A 20,014-nucleotide genomic window follows, 5' to 3' on the forward strand; every position below is an offset into this window, starting at 1 on the left:
CAGAATCTGACAGCCGGTTGGAACTTTGGAATACTCCTATTCCAGGCCCGCTAGCTACAGGTGGAGAAACGGAGGCCCGGGGGAAGGGAAGGTAATGTACCAAGGTCAAATGTTGGGTGGTGCATGGTAGCAGAAGCCCGACATCTGGGGCTATACCGGGGGAGGTGGTGGGTGCTTCCCGGTGCTGTGAGCTCAGTTCCCGACGTTGGAGGGGCTTATCTTTGGAGGGGTCCCTCAAGGGCTCTTGAGGGGAGGGAAGGCTAAAAACAAGTTGGGGGAGGGAATCTGGGGATTGTGGGACTGGAAGGCCGTGCCCCCGCCCCCAGCGATGCGTGGGGCACCCAGAGAAGGGGCTGGCGGGCAGGTGGGGTGCTGCGGGGGCCCACGCGCGGGGGCCGAACCGGCTGGGGCGGGGTGAGTCACGGCCCGCCCGCTCCCATTGTGTGGCCCAGCGGCGGCGGCGGCGGCGGCGGAGCTGCGGAGCCGAGCGCGAGGAGGTGGAGTCGCGGGCTGCGGGCTCCGGCGCCCACGTTCGCCAGACCCGCCCGGCTCGCCGCCGCCGCCGCGGGCGCCCCGCGGCCGTCCTGCCCTGTGCGGCGACAGGCCCGGGAGCGAGGGCGGGAAGGAGATGGGGCGCGGCAGCCGGCCGGGGCCCCGCACGCTCCGGAGCCCCGAGGTACCGCAGGGCGGGGCGGGGCGCGGCGGGCCCGGGCCGGGCCCCAGGGTGTCCCGGGCGTGGCGGGGCCTCGGATGGGCGCTCCCGCAGGCGGGGGATCGGGCTCGGGGAGGGGGAGCGGGCGGCCGCGCCGGGATCCTGACCCCGCCCTCCTCCCCCAGGGCTTCCCACTAGGCCCCCGCAGCGCCCCCTTCTTCTCAGCGGGGTCACGGATCCCTCAGTGAGCGAGAGCCTCGCAAGCTGCCTCTCCGGCCATGGCCAACGGAGTGATCCCGCCGCCCGGGGGCGCCTCCCCCCTACCCCAGGTGACTGACGCGCAGGAGTGGGGGAGGGACCCCAAGCAGGAGAGGGATGGCCTCTGGCTGACCCTGGGACCCTCAGATCCAGGCATGGAGCTGGGCTGGGGGATATGGAGAAAGAGAGGGTATTTTGCTATTTTTCCAGGTCTGTTGCCCCCTCACCTCCCAAGCCCTGGGACCTGGGGAGAAGGGGCTGAAGAAGATGGAGGTTGCTGGTCTCCCCGCCCCCACCCGGGGCTTGGAGTTGGGGTGGGTGTGCGGGTGTTCACGGGTCAAGGTTCCTTAGGAGAGGCTGTCTGAGCCTGCAGGTGCGGGTGCCCTTGGAGGAGCCCCCTCTGAGTCCAGACATGGAGGAGGAGGAGGATGACTTGGGCAAGACCTTGGCTGTGAGCAGGTTTGGGGATCTCATCAGCAAGCCCCCAGCCTGGGACCCTGAGAAGCCCAGCCGCAGCTACAGCGAGCGAGACTTTGAGTGTGGGTAGCCTGGGGACCCCTAGTGTGGCCGCCCTCACCACCATCACCTTCATTGCCACCATCACCGTGCTCTCCACTGGCTTGGTCACCCCAGTGCCATCTTGTGCTGGACGCTGTGCTGGACGCTGTGCTGGGCCACCATGCCATGTTAAGTCATCCTGCCTCACCCATTGCCTGTCCACCTGCCAGGGGATCCGGGCCCCAGTCACAGGGGAGATGTAGGGAGATGGCCCCGAGGCCTCCCTCAGTGACCTTCATCTTCCCCCAGGGTCTGTCATACCCCTGGCCCTGCTGCCTCTGCCTTCTCATCTTCCCTCCTTAGCTCTTCTGACTCTTCTTTTCTTTGCTGTATCGTGCCCTCTCATTCCCCCACCCCTCTTTCATGACCACCCCTCTCCATTACCATTCCCTCACTCTACCAGGCCTTACCAATGGCAGGACATGGACACAGGTGTTGGGGGGCGCCTGGCTCTGGAGGAAGGACTAGGGTGCCCTTGTTTGAGGCCTTGAGCTAGAATAAGGTGTGTCCCCCCAGGGTGATGTGGGGTCCCTTTCTGCTGTGGGGGCCCCAACCGGCTCTCCTGCACCCCCAGTTCACCGGCACACATCCCACCACACCCACCACCCGCTCTCGGTGCGCCTGCCTCCACCCCACAAGCTGCGGCGACTGCCCCCCGCCTCTGCCCGGCAAACCAGGAGGAAGAGGAAGAAGGAGAAAACCTCTGCTGCCCCCTCTGTGGGGACCCCTCCTATTCAGGAGGAGGGGGGAGCCGGGATGGAGGAGGAGGAAGAGGAGGAGGAGGAAGAGGAGGAGGAAGGGGAATCTGAGGCTGAGCCTGTGGGGCCCCCATCCTCAGGGTCCCCACAGAAAGCAAAGGTAGGGGTGTGTCCCTGAAGGAGGGCTGGCTGCTGGGAGGGGTGCAGAGAGGAGGGGAGGATGCGACACGGGGCCTCGGCCAGGCTGAGTGGTGGGTTGGGGGCTGAGTTGGGGCAGGGGCCCAGGGCATGTCTGCTTTGTCCACAGTTCTCCATTGGAAGTGACGAGGATGACAGCCCCGGCCTCTCGGGGAGGGCTGCTTTCACCAAGCCCCTGCCCTCCAGGGGCTCTTGCTTTGACAAGAGCCCCCAGCACTCTGTCAGGTACTGACCTCTAACCCAACCCAGAAGTGGTCCCAGGCTCCTTCCTGACCCTGGAGAGTGTGTCCAGCTCTGACCCCAGAGAAAAAACAAGGAAGAGAGGGGGCAGAGGAGGCAGGGTACACATGATTGGCAAGGAGGAGAGAACCAGAGGACCAAGAGGGAAAGGAGTCCTTCAGGAGAGAGGGTGTCAGAGTGAAGAGAAGGATGGGAATTGAGAAGAAGGGGGACCAGCATGATGGGGACAGGAAGTTGGAGGTGAGCTTCCTTCTCTGCCCAGGAAAGCCTATGTTTAATGCCCAGAGGGCCACTGTAGGCCCTGCCCCAGGCTGGAGGCAAAGGAGCCCCCTAACCTGGCCCATCTCCATTGTGGTTCCCTGTCAAGTCCAAGTCCCTGTCAAGTCATATTGCCTCCTCAGCTCTCCCAGCCCCCGGGCCCGGGCCTCCAGAGTCAATGGGGAGAAGAGCCGTCCCTGGAGCCCATCAGCCAGCTATGATCTGCGGGAGCGACTATGCCCAGGCAGTGCCCTGGGCAGCCTAGGTGGCCCAGAGCAGCAGGTGCCCACTGATGAGGCAGAGGCCCAGATGCTGGGCTCTGCAGACCTGGACGACATGAAGAGTGAGTGACACCCAGTGGCAGCCCCCGTGGCCCACTCCCATGCACACTGAGCCTGGGAGGGCGTTGGAGGGGCTCTGTGCTCTCCCCACCCAGGGCTGAAGCCCCTCTGCGGTATCCCTGTCTTCTGGAATGGCCACTGATGAGGAGCTCAGTTCCTCACCAAGCCACCTTTCTGGTTGCCGGAGCTGAGATTTCCCTTCGGGACACCTCTGACCTTCCGTCCTGATTCTGTCCTCCGAGTCACCCCCGGAATAAGGCAGCCCCCCTTCCACATGATGTTTGGAGATATCATTATATCCTCCCTCCCCCAAGACTCCTCTTCTCAGGGCCGACTCTTTACCCCTTCAATCCAGCCTCCCGAGTTTGAGCCACTCTGCCAGGCCCTGCTTCTCCCTACGTTGGGCCCCCTCCCATCGCACCACCCTTGGCCAGACCTGGCTGTGATCTCGGCACATTCCTTCCATCTTATCAGCGCCATGGTTTTTGTGCCACCTGTCATCACCCATGGGGCTCTGTGCCCAGGCCAGGGACATCGCTGACCCATCCTCCTCCCTCCTGGAACCACAGTTGTGGGCAGGGGTGGGGAGGAGGGCTTTGAGCTCAGTACGTCATGGAAAGTTGCCAGGGCCCGAGGACAGGGACAGGAACAATCCGATGGCAGCAACAGTGGTAGTGGCAGGATGGGGGGAGGGGTCAAAGAGAGGACGTGTTTACAGATCCAGGGTATTGGGTTGGAAGCAGCTGGGAGCAGGCCTGGGGACGTGGGTAGTCGGGGGCGAAGGCCCAGCCATTTCCAGCTCTGGTTGGACACAGACCACTGCTGTCCAAGCTCCTACCTCTTCTGATAGCTGGGGCTCTGGGAGGGAGCAGGTGCTGAGGCCTTGGCTGTCGGGGGAATGCTGAGTCTGCTGGAGGAGGTCACAGGGCCCAATGGGACACTGAGCCCTGAGCCCCGGGATGCTGAGGGCCAGGGCGCTGGGAGGGCTCCCTCTCCCAGCCCTCGAGACTTGCTGGCCTCAGAGGACTTAGAGATGTTCATGCTGGACCTTGAGGACGGTGACCTGTGGGAGTCCACCCGGGGCCCTTTGAGCCCCATGGCAGGGGGACCAGCTTGTGAGTAACTGGGCTGCTGGCCTTTTCCCCACCTGCTTGCTTGGAAGGCGTAGGCAGGGAGGAAGGGAGAGAGGCTCTGCCTGATTCTGCCCGGATTTGTACCTATGCGGTTAGACGTGGGTGCCAAGAGAGGGCTCAGGGAAAGTGCTGGGGTGGAGGGGGTTGGGGCCTGACAACTTGATGTGGATCGTGGCACTCCAAAGTGAGAGCCAGTGGCTGTGGCAGGGACTGCCTTTTCACTGTGGCTTGGCTAGTGGTGCCCTCTGTGACTTTGAGCTAGTTCTTCCTCCTGTCTGGGCCCCGGTCTCTGAAAATAGCTACATTAAACAAGGTGGTCCTGTTGGCAAGGCCCCTGGGTGACTGTGGCACCCAGCAAGTAGACTGGCTGGGCAGAGCAGGGGTCTGGAGAAGCTGGCCATGACCCCGAGGCCCCAAGCGGGACCCCTGGGACCGCCACGCCCGCCTCTCCGCAGGTCACCGGCTGGAGGACAACCCTGGCATGCGGCGGCACCTAGTGAAGAAGCCATCTCGGACACAGGGCGGGAGGGGCAGTCCTGGCGGCACGGCTCCCATCCTGCGCAGGAAGAAGAAGAAGAAGAAGCTGGACCGGAGGCCTCACGAGGTACAGGCCCCGAGGGGTGGGCCTGCACCGAGCCTCCCTTTCCCTTCCTCCCCACCTTGCCCTGCTGCCATGTTCCCGAGACAGCTGGTCCTACCTGCTTGGCCCCCAGACTCTCACCCCTGGCACCCACCCCAGGTGTTCGTGGAGCTGAACGAGCTGATGCTGGACCGCAGCCAGGAGCCCCACTGGCGGGAGACGGCCCGTTGGATCAAGTTTGAAGAGGATGTGGAGGAAGAGACAGAGCGCTGGGGGAAGCCCCACGTGGCCTCCCTGTCCTTCCGCAGCCTCCTGGAACTCCGGAGGACCATCGCCCATGGTAGGGACCCCCAGACGGCCCTGGGGCTGCATGCCCTCTTCCTAGACCACAAGGCCCGGGCCAGGCTGCCCGGCTCCCGGGGACCACTTCTCGGAGTCCTGGGGCCTGCGGAGGTCTGGTTGCCACTTTGGGGATGTGGGGTCCAACTGCCTGCACAGTCGTAGGCTCTGAGGGGCAGGGCTGTGCGCCTGGTACCTGGCTTTATACCTGGGGCATAGTAGGCATCAGTCGACATGGAGTAAAGCAACAATTGACTCCCCTCCCTGGGTGAGGAGCGGCCGTGCCCTCATTCCTCTGGCTGGGCTAGGCCACAGGAAACCGTATCTCCCTGGGTGTGTCGGGCGCTTGGCCCACCCAGTCCATTCGCCTGCCCTGGGGGAGCAAGGCAGCTGGATGGAGGGGCAGTGTTTTCCTATCTGATGGGACCATGTCCCTCTCCCCCCCCCCCCACGACTGTGCCCCCAGGAGCTGCGCTCCTGGACCTGGAACAGACCACTCTGCCAGGCATCGCACATCTTGTGGTGGAGACCATGATTGTGTCCGACCAGATCCGGCCAGAGGACAGGGCCAGTGTCCTGCGTACCCTGCTATTGAAGCACAGGTGCCAGGGTGGGGTGCCCGGGAGGGGGCCTCCTGATTCAGCTGCCCTTCCAGGAGCAAAGACTCTCCTGCATGACTCTCCAGCTTCTGCTTCGATACCCCCAAGCGACGGCCAGCTCATTCCTGATTCATCTTTGGACAGCACCGGCTATTAGAAAGTTCTTTCTTACACCGAGGCAGAGGGATAGAGGCCCTGACCCTTCATGTCTCACTTCCTGATGACCTCAGTCCACCAAGGGCTGGCCTCTCCTCTTAACGGGCCTTGCCCCCTCTGCCCTCTCCCCAGCCATCCCAACGATGACAAGGACAGTGGCTTCTTTCCCCGAAACACGTCCAGCTCCAGCGTGAACTCAGTCCTGGGCAATCACCACCCCACCCCGAGCCACGGCCCTGATGGAGCAGTTCCTACCATGGCTGATGACCTGGGGGAGCCAGCCCCACTCTGGCCTCATGACCCGGATGCTAAGGAGGTCAGTCGCCTTGTGCTTTGACCTGGGCTGCGGGGACTGAGAGGGCTTCCGGTTTCAGCGGAAACCACTGATGGCGTCAATGAGTGGGTTAGGAAGGTGGGACGCCTGGCACTATACTAGGCACGTGGGGGGACCTACAGGGGACATGCACAAGGGACGCCTACTCTGGAGAAATAGAAGGTTTCAATGGGGTGTTGTGGCTGATGCAGGGGAGCCATTTAAACAACAAGATAAGGCTGAGGTGGTTGTGGGGGGCTTGGGGAAAGGGTCCTGATTCTACGCTGGTCCCCTCCTGATGGGGGGCACATCACCAACAGCCCCTATCCTGGCTGGGGTGGGGGAAAGCAGGGTCCACATCCAGGGGTTGGAGGACAGAGTCCAGGGCCAGAGCAAGAGAAGGGAGAGGCCTGCCACGGCCTCCCGTCTGGGTCCCAGCCCTATTCCAGTTCTGCGTCCTCAGAAGCCCCTGCACATGCCTGGGGGAGATGGTCACCGGGGGAAAAGCCTGAAGCTGCTGGAGAAGATCCCTGAAGACGCTGAGGCCACTGTGGTGCTCGTGGGTAAGGAGGGCTCCTGGGCTGGGGCAGGGGCTCCAGTGGGGTGCCTGCACTGTGCTCTGCTTGTCTTGAGCTCTGGCCTGCAGGCTGCCTCTTCCATCCTTACCCAGGCCCCCAGCTGCCTGTCTTCTTCCTCACAACCAGGCTTGCCCCCAGCCCTTTCTTCCCCAGTCCTCTGCCTGCCTCCCTTCCACTTTTCTGCTATCTTGGACGACTGCTAGTCCGTATCGCTCCTTTGTGAGAATTAGAAAAACGTACCCCTTCCTTAAGACCCTGAATTTCCATCGGTTGGTCCGTTGTGACAAATATACAAACATACAAAGGAATAAGTCTCCTTTAGACTGGGCTTTCTTTATGCAGTGCACCACCTACTCCACTGTACGTGGTGGCCTGAGAAGTCCCCCCAGGGCCTGCCTTGACCTCTGCCCTGTGCCCAGCGCCCTGTATCTCGCTTTCTCCCCAGGCTGTGTGCCTTTCCTAGAGCAGCCAGCAGCAGCTTTTGTGCGACTGAGTGAGGCTGTGCTGTTGGAGTCTGTGCTTGAGGTGCCCGTGCCGGTTCGCTTCCTCTTCGTGATGCTGGGTCCCCGCCACACCAGCACGGACTACCATGAGCTTGGGCGCTCCATTGCCACCCTCATGTCTGACAAGGTTGGTCCTGCAGCCCGTGGGCTGCACACTCTAGGCCTGTTTCCCTGGGCCCTCCCTCCTTGTTCCCTGTCCCTCTCACTGCCCCCAGGGTGCCCCAAGGCCCTGCTGGGTGGAGGCAGTGCTTTGGAGTGGAGGAGAAGGCTGTTGGCTGAGGGGAGAAAAGGGAGCGCTTCACAACTGGGTCTGGGAGGGGCAGGTGGACGCAGCGGGAGAAGCAGCCCAGACCCCCAAGTTTTGGATACGACGTGAGATTTGAATGGGAGGGCTGGATGTGTTGGTCTTTGCTATGGCTTCTCCTGGGCTTGGGTTAGGAGGATTTGCTAACCAGGGGTGATGGTCGAAATCCTTACCAACCTACAGCGCCTGGGCGCTCTGGTATGCCAGGCATTACCCCTTTAGTCGCTGCCTTGTGGAAAAGGCTAGAGGCTCCCAGGGGAACAGAGGGCGCTCAGAGGGGCAGTGTTCGGGACTGTGGCTGCTGGCTGGCCAGCAGGGCCGTGAGTCACAATTTTGACAACTGGCCTGGACCTGGGTATGTAGCTGAATGTCCCAACACCCCCTTCCTGAAGCCCCCTTCCAGGGGTTCCCTGGGCCCCCTCAGCCCCTGCCTTCCTGTCCCCAGCTGTTTCATGAGGCTGCCTACCAAGCAGACGACCGGCAGGACCTCCTGAGTGCCATCAGCGAGTTCCTGGACGGCAGCATTGTGATCCCCCCGTCGGAGGTGGAGGGCCGGGACCTGCTACGCTCCGTGGCTGCCTTTCAGCGAGAGCTGCTGAGGAAGCGACGGGAACGCGAACAGATCAAAGTTGACATGACCACCCGGGGAGGCTATGTGGCCCCTGGGAAAGGTCAGACCCTTTGGACCCCAGACCCCCCTCACACTCCTCCACAGCTCCTAAGACTGTGACCCCAGCCCTGTCCTGACTCCCAGAGGCCTGTGTGCGGCTTCCAATTCCCTCTGCTCAGGCTGGGAAGGATTGAGCACGTCCAAGCAGGCGGGGTGGTCTGGGTTCCAGCAGCCCCTTGTTTCCCCAGAGCTGTCAGTGGAGTTGGGGGGCTCCGAGGCAACCCCTGAAGATGACCCCCTGCTGCGGACTGGCTCAGTATTTGGGGGGCTTATCCGGGATGTGAAGCGCCGGTATCCGTACTACCCGAGTGACCTGCGCGACGCCCTGCACACCCAGTGCGTGGCAGCTGTGCTCTTCATCTACTTTGCTGCCCTCAGCCCTGCCATCACCTTTGGGGGGCTGCTAGGTGAGAGGGCAGGGAGGAGAGCTGAGGGGGCTCAGTGGCACCTGCATAGTTTCTGGGTGGAATGTCCCAGTGCTCATCATCAGGCCTGATGGGTGACGGTATAACCATCTTGAGCTGCTGGGTCATGGAATTCTAGTGATCATTTTTGGGGTCACTTTTTGGGATCACTTATAAAGTGAGAAGGGGTGGGGGATCCTGTGATCACCTTGAGGGGCTGGTGATGAGGGGGCAGAAGGGATAGCATTAATGGGGGGCCCTATCGCTCTGGGCAGCTGCTCCATTCTTTTGGGGTCCTGAGGTTAGGGAAACCAGATAAGGAAGAGGGGCGAGGTGCGAGCCAGGCCAGGGCTATCCCACTGACCCTTGCGCGCCCTAGGCGAGAAGACGGAGGGGTTGATGGGTGTGTCCGAGCTGATCGTGTCCACGGCTGTCCTTGGAGTCCTCTTCTCTCTGCTGGGGGCCCAGCCACTGCTTGTGGTTGGCTTCTCAGGGCCTCTGCTGGTCTTCGAAGAAGCCTTCTTCAAGGTGACAGCCCGGCCCTTCCCCTCCCCAGGGATCACCTGCCCCCGCCCCCAGCCCCTCAGCCAGGTGACAGGTCCCTGCTTTCTTTCCCTTCTTCCCCCTTGGAGATCCCCCCACCCCAGCCCATCCTGTGGGGAACTGACGTCCAGGGCAGACCCACGCGGTAACCACCCCTCCCTCCTGGCCACCAGTTCTGCCAAGCCCAGGACCTGGAATACCTCACCGGCCGCGTGTGGGTCGGCCTCTGGCTGGTGGTCTTTGTCCTTGCCCTGGTGGCCGCGGAGGGCAGCTTCCTGGTCCGCTACATCTCGCCTTTCACCCAGGAGATCTTTGCCTTCCTGATCTCTTTCATTTTCATCTATGAGACCTTCCATAAGCTGTACAAGGTGGAGGTCCAGAGAGGTCTGGGGGTGGGGGGGTGCAGATGGGGGCTGGGCAGTGCCCGGGGAGGGCATGGGAGGGAGCGGCATGGAGGATTGGGGCAGAGGGGACAAAGAGGGCCTCTGTTGGGTGTGGGCACGGGGGATTGGGGACACCCTGCATTAGGTCTGAGCTGAAGGGGAGCGAACCAAACCTGTAGAGTATCGGTCAGAACTGCAGGACTCACCTGCACAGGTATGTGAAAGAGTGGGCATTGTTAGCACTATGGGGCTGGGTGTCCTTGGGTCATCTTTTGGAGAGGGTGTGTGTGTGTGTGTGTGTGTGTGTGTGTGTGTGTGTGTGGTGTGTGTGTGTGTGAGAGAGAGAGAGAGAGAGCAAGAGCTGGATGTCCTGTGTTACTACTGCCTGGTCAGGTATGTGAGGGGCTAGCTCTTTCCCTTGCAGGTGTATTGATGGTGATGCAATCAGGGTCACCTGGCCAGGTGAGTGCTAGGGCAACCTTATAACCCACACAGGTGTTCATGGAGCACCCACTGCTGCCATTCTACCCCCCTGAGGGGGCACTGGAGGCTGGGCTGGACCTGAATGGGAGCACCTTGTCCCCCACTGAGGGGCTGCCAGGCCCGAGGAACCAGCCCAACACGGCTCTGCTGTCCCTCATCCTCATGCTCGGGACCTTTCTCATTGCCTTCTTCCTCCGCAAGTTCAGGAACAGCCGCTTCCTGGGCGGCAAGGTGTGTGGCTGCCGGGAGCAGGGCCTGTAGAGTCCCAGTGAGACTCACTGATTCCTGCTGTCACTGCCAGGCTGCACTCCAGAGAAGGGGTGCCCCCTTCTTCTAGTCACCCCATGGACCTAAACCAAGTCTGTGTAGTCTTACCCCGTCAGAAGGCTCAGAGAAGTCTAATCAGGAAAGGAGTGCCTGTCTGGGCTAGGCCGGCACCATGGGTTTAATGGGACAGGTTGGGGAGTTTCTGGCACCAGCTCAGACCCCAGAGTGGTCAGGGGTCAGAAGCCCCATGTTAGTCTCCTGACCCTCACCTCCACCTCTGCTCCCTTCTCAAGGCTCGCCGTATCATCGGCGATTTCGGCATCCCCATCTCCATTCTGGTGATGGTCCTGGTGGATTACTCCATTACAGACACCTACACACAGGTGAGTGAGCCCCGACTCTATCTGGCAGCCGGTTCTCACCCCAGGGCTTCGAGGCGAGCTCTGCCATATCTTCCTTGCCCTAGCAGCCAAGATCAGGGCTGGAACCCAGCCTTCCTAGTGGAGGGCAGTGACCTGCGGGGCCACGCAGGTGGGTGGGCAGGGAATTGCAGAAGCAGCCACATGGTCCAGCTGAGGAGGCCACTAGGGGGTCTGAGGCCATGTGTGACCCTTAGTCAAGAATCTTAGAGGAGCAAGTATGGAGCTGGGGGTAGAATGACAGGTGTCCCCACAGTAGGTTTTCTGGCAGCTCTGTGGATCGGGGAGAAGGTATGCCATGTCTGTTTTATACTGGACCCTTGTGGGGACAGCAATTTTGGAGGATGCAAAACTAATTTCCCCCAAGCATGTTCACACCCAAATTCTCTGGAGTCCTAGTGCTGGGGACATACAGCTTGGTGGGAGCAGCTGCTGCATGGGTTCCTAGCATGGGGTGGCAGTGTCCCTGAACCCTGTCTTCCTTGTGGCCATGCAGAAGCTGACCGTACCCACGGGGCTCTCGGTGACCTCCCCCCATAAGCGTACATGGTTCATCCCGCCTCTGGGCAGTGCCCGTCCTTTTCCGCCCTGGATGATGGTGGCAGCCTCTGTCCCCGCCCTCCTCGTCCTCATCCTGATCTTCATGGAGACACAAATCACTGCGTGAGAGGGCTGAGGGGGACCCTGGGCAGAGGAGTGGGGAGTGGCGGGATTGGCAGCAAGGGTGGGTACATGCCCCTGGGACACAGTTTCCCTTTGGTGCTTTAACATGATGTCTGTTGCCACCACCATTTGCAGCGTGGCACTTGATAGTCCTCAGAACAGCCGAAGTATGTTCTTTCACCCAGTGATGCTCACATGTATCTCATTTTGGTTAAAACACAGTAAGTGGTGAGATCTGGCATCTGACTCTTGTGGTGTTTTAAATATCCGCAGCATAGGAACTTGGCTCAAATTTGCTTAAATGTGAGAACTTCAATTTAGGAACTTGAAAGAGGAAGCTGGCAGGTCCTGGGGAGAGCTCTTTGGAGAGCTCTGCACGTGCTTCCCCTACTATCTGGTCCCTGCTGTGTGTGCCTGGCCTGCCCGCCCAGCTACTCAGCCCCCTTCCGTCCTCTCCCTGCAGGCTCATTGTCAGCCAGAAGGCGCGGAGGCTGCTCAAAGGCTCAGGCTTCCACCTGGACCTGCTGCTGATTGGCTCCCTGGGCGGGCTCTGCGGGCTGTTTGGGTTGCCCTGGCTCACAGCTGCCACTGTCCGCTCAGTCACCCATGTCAACGCCCTGACTGTTATGCGCACTGCCATTGCGCCTGGCGACAAGCCCCAGATCCAGGAGGTGCGGGAGCAACGGGTCACTGGAGTGCTCATTGCCAGCCTCGTGGGTGAGAACGTCCACCTTCCAAGGCCCTGGCCATCACCCCACAGACTTGCCTTCTTGGACCCCAAGGCTTTAAATCAAGTCTCTACTCCAGGCTTGGCCCAGGTCTCTTCTGAATCTCCAAATTCAGCCTGTCTGGCCCCTGCCCTGCCCCCCAAACCTGCTTCTTGACCTTCCACGAACCCTTTTCCGGTTCTCTGTCCTGCTCCATCTTCTCCATCTCCACTCTTCTCGTGGTGATGAGGCCCAGCTCATCTGTTAGATGGTCCAGGTCCCTTTCCCCAGGAGGCCTGCCCATGCTTACAGGGCTGTTCGAGGGGTCAGGTAGGTCTGTGTCACCTCCTCCAGGCCTGTCCATTGTCATGGGGTCTGTGCTGCGCCGGATCCCATTGGCCGTGCTCTTTGGGATTTTCCTGTACATGGGGGTCACGTCACTGTCCGGTATCCAGCTGTCCCAGCGTCTGTTGCTCATCTTCATGCCAGCAAAACACCATCCTGAGCAGCCCTACGTGACCAAGGTAGGTCCAGGAAGCATGGGGGTGGGGAGAAGGGGTGCAGGGGAGGGCTGTGAGGGGTTCCTGGGCCGGAGATGGACAGGATGACCGTGCAGGTAAGTTGGGGCCTGGAGAGCTGAGTCTCCGAGCTGTGGGTAGGAGTGTGTGAGACCCGACGCCCGTTCCCCAGGTGAAGACGTGGCGAATGCACCTGTTCACCTGCATCCAGCTGGGCTGCATCGCACTGCTCTGGGTGGTGAAGTCCACCGCCGCCTCGCTCGCCTTTCCCTTCCTGCTGCTGCTCACAGTGCCTCTGAGGCGTTGCCTTCTGCCCCGGCTCTTCCAGGACAGGGAGCTGCAGGCGGTAAGGGATAGTGCTTGGGGCCGTAGCAAGGTGGACGGGCTTGGAATCAGGGAGACCTGGGTGCCAATGTCTGCTGCACCAGCTGTGTGGTTGTGTGACAAGTTGCCTAACTTTCTGAACTCTTGTTTTCATCTGTATGATGGGGCTAATTAATAACAGAGTCTATCTTACGGGATTGTTGTGAGGATTAAACAGTAATTCAGGTAAAGCACTGAGTAGATGGTTTGGTGTGAAGCAAGCACAGGGCTGCTGTAGACAGTTGGGCAGGTCGTGTGTTGAACGACAGCACTTAGCTGAGGGATGAGTGGGGGTGGGGCGGTGCTGAACTCCATCTTGAGCCCTATTTTTGTCATCTGGAGGAAGGGATATCTTTTTGCAAATCGTTCACCCAAACAAGATCTCGAGAGATGCCACAGGAACTAGGAGTGGCCCCAGGAAAGTATTGTGGCTGCTCGCTCACGGGTAGAAATACGGAAAAAAGCTTTATTAAAGTAAGAGGAGGGTCGGCTGGGAAGAGTCTGCTGGAGGCTGCTGCCCGAGTCTTTGTTTCCTCTGAAGTTTTATGTTTTCTAACCAGGATGTAAATTGCTTTGGCCTGTAATGAAATCTTCTATTAAGTTCGGCTGTGTCCGTTGGTTGTGGTCGGGGAAGATGTGGTGGTTAAATACATTTGTGATGTAGATTTAAGTTGCAGCCAGGAGCAGATCCCATACAGGTGGAGAAAACCTCTCCCAAGTCTCAGGGTCAGGCGTGCAAGGCCAAAGTAAATAGAAACATTAAAACTGGGATGCATAGTAAATGGATAGTAAACGGACTCATTAGGTGTGATGGTGGTGGTGGGGGGAAAGGCAAAGAAAAGAAAGAAAGGAAAGGTTTCAAAAAGTCCCCAGCTAAATTACACTTGTTAAATCGAGTTTTACCAGAGGTCCAAATCTCGAAATAGAAAGTTTAGTGCCACCATCACAGCCCTCTTCCCGTCTTATCAGAAAGTATTTCATAGTGGTAGCTGCAATCATCATTATTATTACTGGGAGGTCTCACTGGGGGTGGAGTGACCAGAAGGTTTTGGCCTGAGGGACGTGCTTAATCTGGGGTCCTGGTCCCTGCAGACAGTGAGGCCGGCAAGGGTCCAGGAGCAGTGAGGGCTGCTGGCCAGGGGAGGAGCTGGAGAACCGGAGGGTGCAAGTCCACTTCCCTGCCTCTCCCGACCTTCTGCTCCTTCTGCAGCTGGACTCGGAAGATGCTGAACCAAACTTCGACGAGGATGGCCAGGATGAGTACAATGAGCTCCACATGCCTGTGTGATCCTCAACGTGGTGCCCCTCAGAGACCCTGACACCGTAGTGACCGACACCTGGGCCCCTGTCAGAGCCCAGCTCCAGGGCCAGCGGGCTCCTCAGGACCCAGAGACATGCCTGGAACCACTACTGATGCCACGGCCAGAGGGGCCCCCTGACTCTGCCTGGGGCTCTGACCTTGTCTCACCCAGGCCCTTTCACATACCAGACTGGCACAGGCTTTGAACTCATTATAACCACACTCCTTGTCTTGTGTCTGCCTCACTTTCTTGGTTCCATGTCTTGGTGTCTCAGGTCATACTTATCCATCTAGAATTGGAAGAACTGGAAGAATTAATTCTATTTTCAGGGCCATCAAAACAGGAGAGGTTTGAGGCAAGGACAGAATTCTTGGGGGAAAGGGGAAGAATCAAGACCACAGAAGGTCAGAGCTGGGCCTTATCATCACCCTTTTGAGCCCCCTCAAGTGCAGCTGAGGAGCAGGGGAGGCTCAAGGTTGGGCTCAAGGTCACATGCCTTTAATCCTGCCCCAGTTTGGAAGGGAGAGGGTGGGGGAGGAGAGAAGAAGAGGGTTGCTCTGCTTCAGCACTAGGGAAATCAGAGCTTGCCCAATGGCTGAGGAGCTACAGAGCAGAATAGAACCTTTATGCTCTTTTCCTGATCTGTGGCATTCCAAGGAGCAGGGACAGTAGCCCAATCCCCTAGACGCCAGGGTGGTGCTGGATTTGAGGTCCCTGGACCATTTTAGTCTCCGGGCTTAAAGAGAGGCAGCTCTGGGATTCCTGAGGCCACTCCTTGTGCAACAGTCTGTTATGCCAGAAATAACCTGGAGGCCTTAAGGGTGCAAACTGGGAGCCCTTTGCGTCACAGTTGCTAGGCAACCGCCAGCGTGGTGGAGCTGCTCCTGTCTGCGTTGCCTTCTGGTGGCCGCTCTCTTACATCTTACACTGCCGGTCTCTGCCCCAACTGGGCAGGGGTAACACTGCCACCTGGTGGACCCGCTGTGCTTAACGATCCCATTCAAGCACATTCAGTTCCTCGTTGGGACAGACACTAGGAGGGCACGGGAGGTTGGTGGAGTTCCACAGCCCTACGCGGCTGTGAGCATCCAGAGCGGGGATCCTTCAGCCCCAAGTCAGCCATATCCTCTGCAGTCGGCCCTACTTCTTCCTTATCCTTTTCCCAGTTTCCTCCCAGGTATTCAGACCCATAGCTAGAGCCCTGTAGCTGGTCAGGAGAGAAGGGGCCGACCACTGTGAAGCTGTTTTTGGTCGTGTTTATAAAGAAGACATGCGCCCTTCCAGCTGTCCCAGGTTATCGTCACCCGGGTTTAAGCATTTCATTCCAGTCGCCCTGGCTCCCTAGGTCTCTGGCATCATGATGGCCTCTAACAGTATCTGGCCTCTGACAGATTCCCTTGTCTTAAGTGAGGACAAAAATCCCTTTTCCCTGAGATTGCCAAGGCCAGGTGGAATTTCAGAGGAACTTTGCCAAGGAGTAAAGCAAAGGCCAAAGGTCAAATGCAAAAACCAACAGCACAGATGTGTGCAGAGCAGATTCCAAATGCAGAAGACTGCAGGGGCCACCCAGATGGGCTTGGTTGAGAAGCTTGCAGGACTTTGTTCCTTTCTCGAGCCCTCTATTAAGTTGCCTTGTTCCCCTCTGGGCCTCAGTGTGGGCAGGTTCCCCTGTTTGAAAGGAACCACATCTTCCCGAACCCTTGAGAGGAAGAGGCGACCTGAACCAGAGAGGCTCTGTTCTTCATTGGACATGCCTTGTGTCAGTCATCTCTGCTTGGCAAGTAGTTGAGAATTGTCCTCAGCTGGAAAATGAGAAATAAGAAGGTGGGGGTTTTGAAACAGGAAATGAGACCTGGTCCTGGCTGGTGTGTCAGAGCTGCCTCTAGTATAACTAGGTCCTGAAGCCTCAGAACAATAGGTGAAAAAATTTCAGTGAAAGGTAGAACCAGACATGACCTCTGGCTAGTGAACATGTCACTCAATGTGAAGGCCCTTAGGCCATAAGTAAGACCTAAGAGCCTGGAGCCTTGAAGACCACCACCATTCCCACCCGCCTTTACCCTCCACCCCATCCCCTCAACCCCAAGGGAAGGTGGCTGCAGTTTAGTTTAGTACCGGAGGCCAGAGTTGGCCAAAACATGCTGCGCTGGACCTGGTTAGGGGAGATTCTCACCCAGGGTGGGGGGTGGGGGCCTATGGAGGCTCAGAGGACCAAAGGGGCTGCAGCAACACAAAACCTTGCCAGGGATGGGTACTTTGAGGGGTGGGAGAGGAAAGGAGTGTCAGCAGGGACCAGGTTGGGCATGGAAGGGAGAAAGACAAGGGATGATGGGACAGTGGCAAACTCATAGATAGGCAACTGCCCTGGCATTGGGCCTGGGCAATCACAGATCGTTTCATTTGGAGATACTCGGAGTTTGTCCCAAAGTCATTGTAGCCCCTGTGTTTCCTCTGACTTCACTGATGCTCCAACCTTATCCTTCTGGGGGGCTGAACAGCTTGATGGATGTCTTCTTCCAGGTGTAGAGAGGAATGAATGGAGAGGAGCCTCATCTGGCCCTGGTGGCACAAATCTGGCAGACGATGGGAAGGTTAGAGGCCATGGTATTTTTGAGTGACAGTCTCTACGGCTATCTGCTTTAGACTGGAAGCAACTTGACAAATGTGCAAGGTGGCACAGCATTCTTCCAACACGGAGGCTAAAAGGTCCCTTGCCATCTTACCCCTCCCATTACGGTTTTCTGAGTGGGGTTATGGCCACATCTTGGCCAGCTGCCCAGAGCTTTCATTATCCTTGGACAAGTTCAAGCCCACTTCAGGCCCAGAGAAGTGCTAACTCATTCTTCTACTTTGAGCATAAAAAGTGGCTGGCATTTCCTTGTTCCACACTGAGGATTCAGCTCACTTGTGACATCCGATGCCCTCGTGAAAGCTTCTGGCTGTCAGAGCTCACAGACCATCTGCCCAGATTGCCCTGGGCCCCTCCTTCAGGGCACAGAACCTGGCAATAATGTGTTCTGTTTGGCAGCCTGTGTGACAGCTCTTCTTGTATTATATCAGGTGACTCAAATAATGATCATGCCTGTTGACACTTACGGCTCACCAAGGGAATTCTGAGCAGCAATTAAAGGGCAAAACAACTCAAGGGCACACACGCCAAACACTGCCCATACAGCTAGTGTGTAAGCTATGGCTGAAAACTACAGTAAAACAGGTTCTGGACAAGCACCGAACAGTGGATTGATCCGATATGGCAAATAGGAAGCCCAAAGTGAGGGATTTGGTTTCCAGATATATAATTGTCTGAGAGAGAACCTGATTGGCTCTCACCACTTGTACAAAGTGCAAACTCCAATATTTGTAGGGTTTATGTTCCAGAATGAAGATTTAATATTTGAGAACTCTGCTGGGTTTTTTTTTTTTTACTTTAGTTGGAAATATTTCTTTTTATTAAACAACTTTTTATCAAGTGCTGACTAAGTAGAAAGCTGTTGGGATGTTCTCTGCGTGATAGGTGAGTCCCATTTGGATCTGGAGACCTGGAGGAGAAGCAAGGGGCTCCCAGGATAGGGCTGCCAGGTCTGTGGGAGATGAGGGACAGAATGGGGGGGGCACAGCTGGAGATGGAACGGGTTGGGAGCTGCTGGGCTGATGTGGCGGAGAAAAGGGGGCACTGAGCAGCGTGCAAGACGAGACTTTGATTTGAGGCTCTCTCAGCATGCCCGCCATGGCACCTCTCCCACCGCACTCCTGTGTCTTGTACTTGTTTGTCTTCTAGGCACAAAAAAACACCAGTGCTTGGTCACAGGGGTGCGTGGAGGGCATAGGAGTGAGCAGGTGGCAGAGAAAGAAGGGCCATGAGGTCAAGATGCTGCCACATTTAGGATCCAGTGAAAGCCAAGGGTGAAACCAGGAGAACTTTTAAAGAATTCTGGAAATGTTTTGATGTTCATGTTTGAATGACAGCCGTCACTTTTTCTGTGTTTGTTTGCAATCATATCCTCAAAACCCAAAGACCATTGTGGGTTTCCTTCCGAGCCAGCTGGAGGGAGAGTTGGTGGCGATTCTGCATTCTAGGCTGATGAGTAGACAGTGGCAGGTGGGAAAGAGAAAGTGCCACCAGAGGCCCCCGGAGCCGTCGGAGACAAGATGAGGATGTATGGTGAGCCTGAGAGATGGTGCTGGGACTCGAGCCAGCCGGAGGGCGCATGTTCCATCTTAGCTGTCTGTTCCTGTTTCTTCAGTGGTTCTTCAAAATGCTAATGATGGAGGGCCAGAACAGCTTTTTCATTCTGGCTTTTGGAGGGCCCATCGTGTACAGGGCTTTTTTGTAAGAACTTTCCCCAATGATGGGACCCGTGGAGGCCTCCATTCTGCCCCGTTTTCTCTCCTCCAGCCTCTGCTCTCTGGGGCACAGACCTACCCCCCATTCCCACTGTAGCTGAAAGTCATTTCTTATTATCACTACCCCTTAGTATGGAAATACAAATACATGGTATGTATATTTATTTTGGAAAGGGCAGGAATTATGCCTATTTCTATTCTGTTTACCAAGCAACCAAAGGGCTGTACATAGCACACCCTAAGTTTGGGCTGGTTGGTTGGGGCTGTGATCCATGAACTCTTTCCTGGATCTTCTGACTTGACTCTCGTTAAGGGCATTGAAGTTGAGTGGCCAGAACAGGCTGGGAATTGGGACTCCTGGGTTCTAGCACTAGCTGGCGACTTTGGTTATGTCCCCTCATCCTTTGGGGAGATTAGGGGTTTGGCTCCAGGGCCTCTTATGTGAACCTTGTTCTTCCAACAGACCTCGACCACTGAAGTGCCTGCTCCTAGAAGGGTGGGAAGCCGGAGGCTTTAGTGCCATGATAGCTTCCAAACAACCCCTGGGTGAAATTACTAAGCTTTAGAATTTTTTCCTTAGCCTCCCAGGTGGAAGGGAGCATAGATCTTGGAGGAGCTCGCTTTTCCTTTCTCAGGGGAATTAGAAAGTCAAGGACCACAGGGGGTGAGGTAGGGTGTGGTGGTAGGGCTGAGCAATGACCTTGGAGAATGACTTTGGGAGTCATGACTGAATAATCAGACAAAACTCCGAGAGATAATCAAAATTCAATTAGATAAAATTTTAATATCCATAAAAACTGCAGTTTCAAGGGATACGAAGCATATGAAAAGAATGCAGGATTCTTTAGAGTTAGATGGAGAAATATATAGTTACATGCCTTAAATGTCAAATAAATGCAAAATAAGGAGTGGGCCCTGGAGGTACTGTGGTTTGAAAACTAGTAATCAATCCCTTGTATCTAAGGGAGTGGTCTCCTCAGCCACCTCCATCTTTAAGTTAGAATATTAGAGACAGGAGCTAGGGCCTGATTGGTCCACAGAGTCACCAATGAGGATCCAGTCAGCACTCACACAAAATCTCTCATTGATTAACAGCCTCAGTTAGAGAGAAGGAAATTATCTCCCTATGGGTAGACATTTTAGTAGCCCAGGAAAAATTAAAGTTCAGCACACAAATGTTTAAAGGCATCAAAACTGTAGTTTTAATACAGATGGTCCTTGACTCACAATGGTTCAACTTA

General features: G+C 57.3%; 1 protein-coding gene across 5 annotated transcripts; it reads left to right on the forward strand.

The window, feature by feature from the left end:
- Positions 1–471: 471 nt before the first annotated feature.
- SLC4A3 (solute carrier family 4 member 3) lies at positions 472–14,663 on the forward strand. Of its 5 annotated transcripts, XM_081052676.1 has the most exons (23): positions 472–676; positions 838–981; positions 1,284–1,449; positions 2,043–2,326; positions 2,474–2,589; positions 3,006–3,205; positions 4,792–4,940; positions 5,076–5,256; positions 5,722–5,857; positions 6,143–6,326; positions 6,787–6,886; positions 7,347–7,531; positions 8,154–8,379; positions 8,567–8,785; positions 9,162–9,310; positions 9,499–9,693; positions 10,204–10,422; positions 10,752–10,841; positions 11,374–11,540; positions 12,004–12,257; positions 12,602–12,771; positions 12,938–13,111; positions 14,339–14,663. In XM_081052676.1, exons 2-23 carry the CDS (start codon positions 931–933, stop codon positions 14,414–14,416), a joined length of 3,693 nt encoding a protein of 1,230 aa, XP_080908802.1. In that variant the 5' UTR covers positions 472–676; positions 838–930; the 3' UTR covers positions 14,417–14,663. The 5 variants fall into 5 exon arrangements, with proteins under 5 accessions (XP_080908802.1, XP_080908803.1, XP_080908805.1 ...); XM_081052677.1 differs by lacking the exon at positions 3,006–3,205 and having other exon boundaries at positions 486–676; positions 1,284–1,361; XM_081052679.1 differs by lacking the exons at positions 1,284–1,449; positions 3,006–3,205 and having other exon boundaries at positions 486–676.
- Positions 14,664–20,014: the final 5,351 nt, after the last annotated feature.

The sequence above is a fragment of the Rhinolophus hipposideros genome, assembly GCF_964194185.1.
Source record: "Rhinolophus hipposideros genome assembly, chromosome: 6".
Classification (NCBI taxonomy): Eukaryota; Metazoa; Chordata; class Mammalia; order Chiroptera; family Rhinolophidae; genus Rhinolophus; species Rhinolophus hipposideros.